This window comes from Chamaea fasciata, unplaced genomic scaffold (genome assembly GCF_029207755.1).
Source record: "Chamaea fasciata isolate MVZ Bird 193981 ecotype frontalis unplaced genomic scaffold, bChaFas1.0.hap1 SCAF_3, whole genome shotgun sequence".
Taxonomy (NCBI): Eukaryota; Metazoa; Chordata; class Aves; order Passeriformes; family Sylviidae; genus Chamaea; species Chamaea fasciata.
In genome coordinates this window covers 19,939,295-19,952,334 of record NW_027094088.1, presented here as the reverse complement: position 1 = coordinate 19,952,334, position 13,040 = coordinate 19,939,295, and the positions used below count along the sequence as shown (strand labels likewise).

Below are 13,040 nucleotides of genomic sequence, written 5' to 3'. Positions count from 1 at the left end.
TCAGTAGAGCACCATTGATTATCAAACTCAGCGGAGAGCATTTTATGATCATATATCTCCATTAGCTCCTAGTTTGACTACCATAGATTTTTCTGGTTAAGCCTGCATTATGTATTAAGAAGCCTATCTCTTCAATACAAAGTTTGATTTTATTCTCTCTAAGCCTAGAACTCTTATTATGTATTATGTATAAAGATTCTTATCTTTTATATGTAAAAATAGCAGGACTGTCTTTGTGTAACTGAAATATATGCCATCTTTTTTTTTTCTGGATTCACAGAGAGCATATTTTATTAAGAAGCTGAAATTCTACAATGAAATGGCTGTCAGGGTAAATATTTCTTCACTTGTTAAACAAATGAAAAGTCAATTGTGCTCCGAATTTGCTTTTAATAAAATGAGCAAAGCAGAATAATATACATTTGATTGATATGCTGATGGCAACAGCAGGAAATACTACATAGTTAAAAATTAAAGTTACACTGAGTATTCAGGGTTGTATTTGAAAACTGTACCTGAATTTGAGGTGCCTGAATGTATCTTGCCCAATTTAAATGTCCATTAGACTTTATCATGTATGATACTGATTAAACACCCAAACATTCTATCTGCCAGTGTTCTTACAAATGTAAAAACATTTGTTCTACAAATGTAGACATATATTTACAATTCTGAAAAACTACAGGGCTTTTAAGCTTGTTGATGTGGCTTTTTCTCTTGTTAGTACATGACATTTGATGTATTGGATCTCAAGAGTTAGGAAGCACAGGACAATTTAATTGCTTAAACGTAGAGGTGGAACTGAACTGATCTCATTGATGATGAGTGAATTTTTCTAGATGAAGAAGAGTGTAAACAGACCTTGAACTTCAATGAATCTACAGCAAATGAAGTTCGTTGTAGGTGAAAGTGCAAAACATATTTAACTAGAAACTAGCTTTTTTGTTTTGTTTCATTTTCCTTAACTTTGAAGCTGCACTTAAGTATGTAAAAGAAATATGGGAAAAACATAAAAATAATTTTTGGGATTAAGTCTTTTTATGTTGCTTGTTTCTTTCTTTTTGTAATACAAAACTGATTTACTTTACAGGCCTGTATCTTTTTAGGCCAGGCACCTTACCTTTTGAATTCTACTAAATGTAAGAACCTGGTGACAATGGAGATTAACCCAGGGATTAACCCAGGGAAACTCGTGTAGAGTTAGAAGTTTCTCAGAATGGATTTTAGTTTTGTGGCCTCTCTGAGTCCAGAATAACTCAGTCAAGAGATCTGTACTCATCAGGTGTTTTGCTTAGTTCTGGTCCTCTCAAAGGCACAAAGTAGCCTTACATTTGAAGCATGCTAAAGAACTGAAGATGTTTAACAGCAGTTTGATAGCTCACAAATGTACCTTTTTGTTGTTGTCATAGTTCATTCCTTACTTAGCTAGTTTGAAAGTATTCTGCAGTGGATAAATGCTGTTTACTCATGCAGCTGAGATCAGTGAGAAAGCATAAGATGTAAGCCAGCTCTTAAAAGTTGCCTCTGTACTTCCAGAAGGCATTTGAAGACCAAATTTCTGAGGTAATTATGTATTCTAGTCAAATGGAGTTTTGCATTTGGTCTTTCATTTTTAAAAGAAATTGAATGTGTTCCCATTCATTTGTAATGGAAATAAAATATTGAATCATTAGGTGATATAAATCTTCAAAGTACCATTTTTTCAGTCATATCCTTTTCTTTAATGGAAATTTAAATCAGTAGAAAACAATAGAACAGATCTTTATTTAGTTGCAAATGTCAGAATCCAATTCTCTGCAGCCATATCTGCAGAGGACACTTAAAATGCTACCAATCTGAAACACTGAATGCTTTTGGATTTTTTTTCTGTCATGTTTTTCTTGAAGAACTACCCAAGGTCCAATAGCAAATCAGGCCTATTGAATTTCTGCATAGATGATGTGTGCTCAAACTTTAGGCTTCCTAAGTCAGAAGTTCCTTATATTCACACATAATGAGCTTGATTAATAAGTAATATACCTCAGTGTTCTAAAAATATAACAATAACTGTATATGTTTTTCTATTTAACCACTTGGTTTTGTCTCATTAACTATTTATTTCAATTTATAGTCACTCTTTAGAGTGGTAGTTTCAGTTTTGGCATTTGAAGTATCATTGAGGGCATACGCATGATCATAGTTTTGAAGCCAGTCTACATATCTGGTCCTTCTGGATTGCACTTGATTGTACTCAGAGCTATCAGTTTTACCTTTTTAAATTAAATCAGAGGGGTTTTTTTTTAAATCAGTTTCCATTTCGAGGTAAAATATGATTCTCTCTCTTAAAAGATTTAAGGTTGCTGTAAATTTTCAGCAACAAAAGTAATCCTATGGCAAAAAAAATCCACGAGCAGATGGCTTTTGATATATCAAGGTTTTGCCATTTGTTTTAGTGCTTAAAATAAACATTATTTATAAGACCACTTACATTTTGATGTTACTTAATGAGGAATATGCATCATTGATTTGACTAGCTTAAGAGGTCATTTAGAACTTACCCGTTAACAAGCTGTAATCTGCTGAGCACACAATGACTTTGTTTAAAATTATCTGTTCAGTGCTGATCAATGACAATAATTGTTTTGTACCAATCACTGTTGAAACTTGCTAATTACTTTGAAGGGCATACACACACTTGTCTCTTCTTTTTCAAGAATTTTTTAAACATTCACCTTGGAATTAAAAAGAAATGCAGTCATAACATTATATTTCTTTATAAAAGCAAGCATTTAGAACTTTCACATTGAAAATATGAGCATCATCAGAAGCTTTTATAAAATGGTCTTTCCTAAAATGCTTAATCTTCAGTTTTGGGATCCCTGACATGGAGTATTAGAGAAATAGAAATCAGGCATAAAATAATTTGAAAGACAATGCCGTTTTTCTTACTTATGCTTCATTCAGTTGAAATCAGTGAGTTCATTCTGAACAGAAAGTGGTGTAAATAAAGGCAGAGTGCAGCATTTAATTGGTACACTGAGCCCATTGGAGGTAATTACAGCTTTATACTATTTGAGCCATTTGTCTTTCAGTTTGAGTTTTGATCCTTTAACGCAGAAATATCCAGTTCCGCATTTATAACTGTGAGGTGAAGACTGTCAGAAAGAGTTTCAAAGGGACCATAATCCTGCATTAATGAGCACATGGCTATATGGGAGCCAAGTTGCTCTTGTTGAGAAATTTTGAAGCCAAACAGAAAAACAAAGCTAAGATCCTTATTCACATGCAAAGGATTTTGCTTAATCCCAGATCTCTGAAGGCATACTCATTCTCTGCTCTTTCTCTATTTCTTTTTAACCCAATAAGCTTGTGTATGAGAAAGTAGTGTTGCAAAGAATATGAAATTTACTATCACCTAGTGCAAAGCAGTATATCTAGAACCCTTCTTGCTCCCGGAACTCTTATTTGTTCATATTGTAACAATATCTATAGGTCCAACCCCCTTTCATTAGAAAAACAGCAAAAAATCCCAACCAAAACAAATTAAAAAACCCCAAACAAACAAAACTCCCCAAAGGAGAATAAAACAAAAACCCAACAACAAAACCCAACCAAAAAAACCCCAAAAAACAAATTAAAAAAATCACAAACATATAACAACATATAGATAAAAAAATACAACTTTTGAAAATTGTTTCAAGTCTTATTTGGGAAGGGTGGAAAATACATGCTGATGCACAAAGGGGAAAAAGAAGAATATATTAGTCCTGGAAGTTAATATCCTCTTATTCTTAGTAACTAACACATACCTCAAAGTATTACTGAAAGCTCTTCTGTGATTCTTATTCTTTTTTTAAATTTCACATAAAAAGACAATCATAACTGTACCCCAAAGTGCCATCAGTTGAGGCCAAATGTTGGTTTTTACTTTGAAGAGTAGTGTTTGGGGGTTTGTGAATGCAAAATGGTGCCAAAGTATGAAATATTCAGCCCTGCTTTAGTTGATCTCCTTTTAGATGGCTCCAGTAAAAGTCTGGAGGTGGAAATATTGTAAAAAAATTTGTCAGTTGTCACAGTGGTACAGAATTGGACTGCACTGGAACTGATAGGTGCAGAGTGAATTTTGCCTGTCACTGAAGAGCACTCCTAAGACTTGATGATAAAGATTCTGAAATTACTGACTTCAATGGTTAGTGATAATGTGGGCAATTGGCAGCTTTTTAAAATTTGCTTTCTTCCTGAATCAAACACAAAACCCACAACATTCTTCTCCCCCCTCTTTTTTTTTTTTTTAGAAAGGTACTTATTTAGAAAGAGGTAGGCTAATAAAAAAAGACCAAGAACACAACCACATGGATTTTACTCCACTTAAAAAGTTGTCCCTTGGTTCTGGAAAGGGAAATGTTGATGTAAAGAAAAAAAAATAATGTTCCTTATAGATAAACTGAAGTGTTTAAGTTCTTGAAAAGCCTGGTAGCTAGGGGCCCACAGGAAAAGGAGGGCTCTTAGTACATTGCGACATTTTACTCTTTTATGCATTTAGATAAAGGAAGTAACTTCTGAATAGTAAAACCTCCAACTCCTTGCTTTTTAAATGTAGATTCTGCATTTCAGCTGTTTTGTCTTTTAAGATTTCAAAGCTATGAAGGTCAAAGAGATGGATGTTGGAGCAAATGAATCTACTGCAGACTGGAAGATAGAAATTGGGAGATTAAGTAGAAAAATATTGAGGAAAAAAGGAGACAAAATGCAATAAAGGAAGCAAAGAATATTTAGTAAAGAATTATGCAGGAAAATGAATAATAAGTTCAAGGATGGAGGAGTTTTAAATGGAGGAACTAGACCCTGAGAAGAAAGGAAAAGATGGTTACTCTGTTTTTCATATGTAGAGATCCAGAGTACACCTGACCTCTTATGGCAAAGAAAATCAGCAGCTAGAGCAGCCCTCAGTATGACTGAATAGAGCAAGTTACATCTTTCACCTCTGCATGTTGTGGCATAAGAATAAATATAACTCACCAAATTGCAGTCCTGTTAGCTTTTTACCTAACTACAGAATCACAGAATTACAGAATCATTTGGGTTGTGAAAGGCCTCTAAAGTCATGGAGTCCAACCTTTGACTGATCACCACCTCATCAACTAGACCATGGTTCTAAGTGCCACGTTAATTTGTTTCTCAAACTCTTTCAGGGACGTTGACTCCACCACCTCCCTGGGCAGGCCATCCCAATGCACCAAAATATTAACGTTTTTTGGTGGAGGATGCTACCTAATTTCTATAGTACAATAAAGTTGTATTGTAACTAACTACAGATAAAAAGCTTTTCTTCTCCAGGTTAGGCTTTCTCTACGTTAGGCTTTCTACGTTATGCAAGAGAATAGTATTTCTTGAGAAGAATGAAACTAATGTGGAACAAATAGACATGAATCATTTTAGAGTGGAGATGGAAGAACTGCAATTTATAAATGAACTTTCCAGAAACTCTGATTCATTGAGTTCCTGGGAAGGTACTTTTATTCAGTTTACACCTTTGCAGAGCACAGAGGTGAAAGTGTAGCAGGAGATGTAGGTGAGGTGGTGACTCAGTGCTACAATATGTTACAACCTACATTAATTTTCCTCATTGAAACTTATGGGTGCTTTTACTTGATTTCACTTTTAAGGAAAGAGGTACTTGGGAAATAGTACATATATTTGATATGCATGCAAACTTTTGATTTGAAATATACTAAGCAAATATTTATTTCCTCCAGATCCAGAAAATGTGGCGAGGCTATTACGTTCGGAAGTATATCCATAATTTTTATGCACTGAAGAGCTACCTGAAAGCTGTTTCTGTGAATAACGAGCTTGTCAGGTAAAGATAAAAGCTCCACATGGTAAAGCATTCATTTGCTTTTCTTTTATTTGTAGAAAGTTTGTGGCACTAATTAAACTATTTCTTTGAGTGTAGGTTCCCCTCCATTATCAAATGTATATATCTATCAGTCATCATTCTCTTTATCCTATGCCTATTCATGTTGCACCACATTCTGTTCTCATTTACACTGTTATGAATTCAGAATAATTTCTTTGAATTAGTTAGGTGTGCTCTGGGTTTGTACTAGTTTAATAAAAATGGATTTGGCTCTTCACCTATGCTCAGAACTCATAGGTTATTTTGCCCTAAATAGGTTCGTTGAACTAGATTTTTTTTTTCCCCAGTATACACAAGCTAACCAAAAATTTCTTTTTATAATTTGTTTTCAATATGGATTATTGACAATGAATGCAAAGGAAGATTTGGATTTAAGTCTCATGCATGAGCCATACTATGACTATTAATTGGGAAAGATACTGATGTGGATACCGTGAAGCAGATTCTTTTCATAGTTACAGAAGATAACCAATAGCCTGTCAGATTTGTCTAGAACTGTTGTTGCTCTATGCTCTTACACTATTTCTCTCATCCATCCATTGTCTTTCCCTGTATTTAAGCTGAAACCTCTCTAAAATAGAGGTAATTATTTCCCTCTAGTGGATTTGATATCCTGATCCATGACCATTACTCAGATAACAGTGGAAACAAACAGACAAAATGCTGGGTAATGACCATGATCATTACTCTCAGTGTAAATAAAAGCTGTTGGACAAAATCCATGCAGTGTTTGCCGTTCAGAATGTCTGAGACAAATCTTTGCTTTCTCAAGCACAGAAATATAAGGGACTCTAGTAAACCAATATTTCTAAAAATCTTGTCTAAATCACATGGCAAAGACTTATGTAAAGCAGCATATGCAATTTATATATGAAAAAACCCAGAATTATCCAGCTTCTTTGTATGCTGGTTATAATGATATTATTCTTCCCTGGTATAGCTGGTGCTACATTCTCTTTGTCATAACATTATTTCTTGTGCATTACATTGTTACCTATAATGAACCATACTGATAGTCACCTACCTCTGATCACTCAGTGTTATTCATTTAAGTGTATTCTGTGCAGAAAGTTAAGTCACAACTCAGCAAAACCAGACTTAGACATTCTATAATAGCTTCAGTGGTATTTTCTTGATCTGAAATCCTTGAAAAATTCTCTCTTCTTGAAAAGGTAGAATCCTTGGAAGACTAGACCAAATCTTGGAAAGTAAGTGAAGCTATCACTTCTCTGGTTTAAAATCCGTATCACTGGATGAAGTGCAAAACATAACCTGCTTCTCTGTTCATAATCATTCTATCACTCTTCTCCATTCCCTGCCTAAACCTAGACCACAGCTCATAACTTGTTGCTTGGATTGACCTTAGATGTGTGCTGACAAAACAGGATAGCAAGTGGTATTCCTGCTGCACTGTGAACATGGATTGGTTGGAGCTTTGTATTTTATTTCCCCACACCCACAATAGATCTCTACTGGGTATACCTAACTTTGGAAGACTACAAAAATATTTGGTTTTCAGTACTCTGACATGTTGATAAAATTCCCTAGTGTTTAGTTTAGGTTGTTAAAAACCATAAAGCCTATGCACTGCATAGATATTTGAACCAAGAAACACTACTGTGCTCTTTAACAGGTGAGATGAGCAGTTGACTTCAGGCACATCAAATTGTGTCAAACTTGGTCTGTGTTGGCTCTTACCTGGCAACTGATATATTGATATTTTGCTAATTTTAGTTCTGTATTTCAGAGTTCACAGAAATGCATGCCTTTCAGGTGAAAAAAAAATCCATCTTTTCAGCTAGAAAAAAGTTAAAAATTAATTTTTGAGTTAGCTTAAACAAATGTTTCAGTTTTTATTTTTTATTTTTTTAGTTTTTAAAATGTGTGCATTCCCAAGTGCAACCAAGAATCACTGTAGTAATCCCTTTACTGGGGTAAATTTGAAAACTATTATGTATATCACCTTCAGCATTCTTCTTATGAAATCTAACAGATGTTTAGTGAGGATTAGGTGTAGGCCCTCAGCCAAACAGATTTTTCCTGTCATTGGGCTAAGTTGCTGCCAACTACTTTGGCCCCAAGGTGGCCCACTGTGTTTCTTATGTGGAATGTTGAGCCAGGTGGAGGAAAGATTCTCCTCATATTTTCATTAGCCATCACATCATCTCTGGACAAGTATAACCTCACTGTTCATAAACATTTTTGCTTATAAAAGTTATTGCAACTGTGCACTGTAAAAAACCACAAGGAATTATCAGAAATAGAAGGTATGCATTTATAAAATGGCTGGGTTTTATAAAAACATCAACATTAGGGAAATTTACTTGTTGATGAACAGAGAGAGTGATACACTGTGCACTCATATTATACTGCCTTTGAGTGTTTCACATCTCTGGAACACCATAAGGCAACACAATGTGAAACATGAGAAAATGCATGTTCTCATGAACATGAACATCAAACTGGCCCCTCCGTCCCCCACAAAAAAAGCAAAAAATATTTTTAATTTCAAAAATTTGTTTATAATTTGTCCTCTCTGGAATTACGATGTAATTCTGAATTGAACTGCACTGTACAGTTCTCTATCTTTTCTATTCTAGAGTAACACTGACAGAATTTCTATTTGTCAACACCTATCTAAAATCACATTGAAAGTCCTGTCTTTTTGACACCAGAGCCAGGATTTGTGCCTAATTTTCTCTTTCTTTAAGGAGGAGTCTATATCAAATCATCCCTCCCTCATTTGTAAGAGAAACTTCAGAAGTTCCCATGAAACTTTGCACATTCTGTTAAGCTTCTTATAAGAGTATCTTAAAAGAGTTATTAACCAAAGTTTGTTTCCTTCTCATTTCTCCTTTACTCTAGGTTTTTGTTGTTTTGTTGTTGTTTTTTTTTTTTTTAAAATAAAGGACACTTGTTTTACTAAGTGGATTTTTCAACCAGTAGCCACATCTTTACTATTCAGCTTTAATACAAACCGTCCTTATTTAATAGCTGCCCTCATTTAGTAGCCAGACCTTTATCTTTTGTCTTTAGTATGAAAACCCCAGGAGAAAGTAAACTTAATAGAAGCTGCCCCAGTTTAAAGCCATAGAGGAATGTAATTAAGTTTAACAGAAATTGATTTAACAGAAATTGACCTAAAATATAATTAAATAATAATAGTCATATTATGTGTGAGTTTCCACTCACTTAACAGACTGGTTATGGCACTCTTAGACTTAACAGACTTAAGGCACTGCCTTTGTACAAACTGAAGATGATGCTCAGCTTTGGCTCCCAGACTGGCTAAATTCCTCCAACATTCCTATTCTTCGCACTGTTACAGAACCAGTTGGTCTGATGGCTGCTGGTGTCCCTGGTAGAGTCCCTAGGAGTTACATTGAGAAGTGCTTGAAAGAATCTTTTCAGAGATGGAAAATAACAAATTTGAACCCTAAACTCTGTCTACATAAAGACATACTCAGTTTTTTCTTAACATTTATGGCTTAGCCTCAATGATGAAATGGGTTCATTAGTCCCGAGTTCTCTTTGCCTAAAAGATATAGGAAGTTCTTAACGAAACAAGAAACTTGTTCTTAAATATTTATTTTGCTATATTTTGGTATTTACATTTTAGTAATGAATCTTCATCTGTAGCGTCTGTTTTTATTTAGGTACCAATATATACTGTATTCTATCTCAATATGGATTAGTTGGATGGCTTCATTTATAAATATATGCATGAAAGTAAATTTCATTACTTCTCAGTGCAGTTAGTGTATTTTATTTTAAGGAAAAATACTTTCTTTTGAAACATTCTTAAAGCTACATTTACCATCTCCAAGAACTGGCTAAATGGTTACAAGGGGAAATATGCCAAAAGCAATTAGCATAAGCTATAACTCCAAATGATGCATTAGAATTTTGTTTTATGTGAAACAGTTTCCAGTCCATGATAAGCAAATGGACATCACTTCACATAAATTAGCATGCTGGTGCCATTATAGCCAAAGAATTTATGGATGATGTCAGATGCCCAACTGTGTGATTAACTTGCAGTTCTTTGCCTAAGGTTATCTACACACTGGCCTTTAAACTACAGTAAAAGAACTTTGCTATATGTCAGGTGTGCAAGTAGAGATAAGATTTTGGGATGTATTGCTCCATTTACTGATGAATGGCACCATTTAAATTTTTCTCTAGGCACAGAACTGGGTAAAGATAGCAGTATCAGAAAACTAACAAAGCAGTGGCAAAGTACTGGCATTGGAGTTCTTATGTAACCAAGGCAGGTAGTTCTGCTTTCTTGGCTACTGAATAAACCCTGACTTAAAGGTAGCAAACTAAGGCCTGAGTCTACCTTTAATAATTGTCATAGTTTATGTAAGCATTGTTGAGTTTATAAATCGGAAATTTCACACACTTGCAGGATCAACACCAAATTCTTCCTGGAGAGCATGGCTTTGATTCAAGTTTGACTAGCTGTTTTATCAGCAGATTTAGTTTCACAGTCATCATTAAAACTTCCAGGTCTTCAAGACACATCAAGGAAATAGATGATACAAAGTGATAAAAATCCCTTCCTTGGCAATATGCATATTCACAAATTATTTGTGCAGCTTGATTTTTTATAACCCTAATGAAGAGTGAAATGATAGAGTATTTACATGTTGCTGGTGATCTAATACAATGTTTAGCTATTCTGTAAGCATGCCTGAGAATGCAGGATGGAAAAAAGGTAAGATTATCTTATTCTAGATTACTATACCATTTCTGAAGTATATTTTTTTTTTAACATGGCAAGTACTTAGCTTCTTAAAACTTTTGTGGTATGACTATTTTCCATAGAGTGGGCTCAAAATAAATCATTCTTTGTCATAACAATATGAGTAGAACTTGCTCAGCCTCAATCTGTCTGTTCCTTTTTGATAAAGTCCAGGTGCTGGCCATTTTCTCAAGTGTCAGAGTGTTTTGAAGAATGTATATATTGTCTTATAATTCAATTAAAATGTTCCTCATCATTGACTGCAGAAGCAATTGATTCGCTAGTCTATTTTCAATTAGTGCCAAAGCCTTTCAGACAGCTCCTTAGAATTCTTGCAATAATAAACCCCTCATTTTTGTAATGTTGTCTTTCACTTGATGTTTAGTTAACTACTTTATCTTCAACCCATCTTTTTTTACTTGTCTTTAAAGATATGGAGAGGAAATGTATCATGCTTTTTAACTTACTTATCTGTAATTTGAATTTTCTGAAAGTAAACTTACCCTGTCAGCTTTCTTTGTGAGCCTCAGAAATAGAGACAAGTACCAAGTATGCTTTCTTATATTTAAATATTAATTTGGAGTGATCGGTCACATAATTTAAGACATCTATGCCTTTTCCTGAGGATTTTAGGCATAACTGCTAGATTTTTAGGAATCTTAAAACTTTAATTTACTGAGGATCCGAGAGTACTTCTGTAGCCACAAACCTGATGCTGTTAGGATAGGTAAGATATAAAAAATGAGTTTTTGAGGTTGATCATGAAATTGAAATGAAGCATCTAAAGTTATAGAGCAGTCAATGGCCTGTTTTAACTCCATGGGAAAGTTCTTCCTGAATACAGTGAGGTTAAGGTAAGTACTGTTATGTTTACACAGTAAGCTGAATTTCCAACACAGATTCAGCTCACATGCCTCATGAGCTTTATTCTGTCCATGTCTCCCTTGAGCAAGGAGTGGAAGCAGTCTTTACCATGTTTTTAGCTAGTTCTGTGTAAATAGTTGAAGTTTTGCAATAAACATGAACACTGTAAGTAGCATAAGTAGCTGCTTAGACTGAAGTTTTTAATGACATGAAGGCAATATTTTCTCATGTATTTTTGTATAGCACTAAACACACCATTAAGATCAACAGATTAAACATGAAGCTTTATTCGTTTGTATCCAAAAAAAAATTTTTATAATCTGAATGCATAAAAAGAAATCTGAGATCCCTGTGTACACTCATTGGACCAAATAGTCTCTGGTATAGATGATTAGTTTTGATGAAGGTAGAAAAAAACAGGTGTGACAACACAGTGTTGTAGGATAACAACAGTTCTATGGCTGTGAGCTTTGATGGTGTTGTAGTGTCTGGATAGATTTTTTATTTTTTAAGAGGTTTGTTAGAATTACTGACAGCTCATAAAACATTTTCTGTGGACAAAGACTGACTAATCTTGGTCTTTTAAACTGTCTCATAGAGACAGACTTCACAGTCTTCTATTTTTTCTGAAGCAGGATCTTCACTGTAAAATAAGTAGAAAAGGGGAAGAGGTACAGTTTCATTAAGCTCTAACATATCATTGACTGTCAGGTGGGTCTTGTTATGCTGTCCATCCTCATTTAACTATCCCACAAGATCTCTTAATGAAGTTAAGCCCCAAGTTCACTCTAGTAATTCTGTGGCAAGAGTTTGTGCAATGTAACAATTCATCACTTGTCAGGAAGGCACTTTTAGTTTATACATTTAATAAGGGCATCCTCTAGCTTGGTTAATTAGAAATGAACAGTTTGCATATTTACTAAATGCGGAGTGTCATTGCCACCACGGCCTATTGCCTACATGAATTATTTCTCTATCTGCAATAAACAGCTGGGTAATTATTACTGCCATAATCAGATAAATTCCCTCTGTAAGGCTTTTCTTACATGGCAATTCTTTGAACTCATCCAAAGCTGAACAAAATTTATGAACTCCAGCAGCTAGACCACTTTTTCATAGTGTAGTGTCCCTGTTCCCTATTTCAAGGACATGTAGACTATCATAAATATTGTGTAAATTAGGAGGATAAATATGATTACCTAAAGATTACATATTAATAAACTTGATTTTCAAAATATAATTTTCAGGTTGTAACTGATTACATTATAGCAGTTCTGGTTTATCTAATTGTAGAGACATGACAGGCCATCTATATAGAGGCTATACGAGGTTATCAGGCAAGGGCTCTACCACTTGGAGACTAAAGACTCCTGGAGAAGTATATGAATATTTCTCATTTGCCATAGTCACTTCAGCTGTTTACGTCATTAGAAGTATGACAAATATTATGTGCCATTTACTCAACTCACTTAAAGCAGTTCTATTGTTATTAAAATAAGGTGATGGTTCTTTTTGTTGTGCTTTTTTCAG

General features: G+C 34.4%; 1 protein-coding gene across 5 annotated transcripts in view; it reads left to right on the top strand.

The window, feature by feature from the left end:
* Positions 1-13,040, top strand: part of SPATA17 (spermatogenesis associated 17) — an 85,782-nt gene that overhangs the window by 11,148 nt on the left and 61,594 nt on the right. For 4 of the 5 annotated variants that reach the window (XM_066180389.1, XM_066180390.1, XM_066180391.1 and 1 more), the window contains exons 4-5: positions 281-331; positions 5,736-5,839. In XM_066180389.1, the coding sequence (XP_066036486.1) occupies positions 281-331; positions 5,736-5,839 (155 nt within the window). The remainder of the gene's footprint in view (positions 1-280; positions 332-5,735; positions 5,840-13,040) is intronic. The other variant, XM_066180392.1, reaches the window with a different exon arrangement.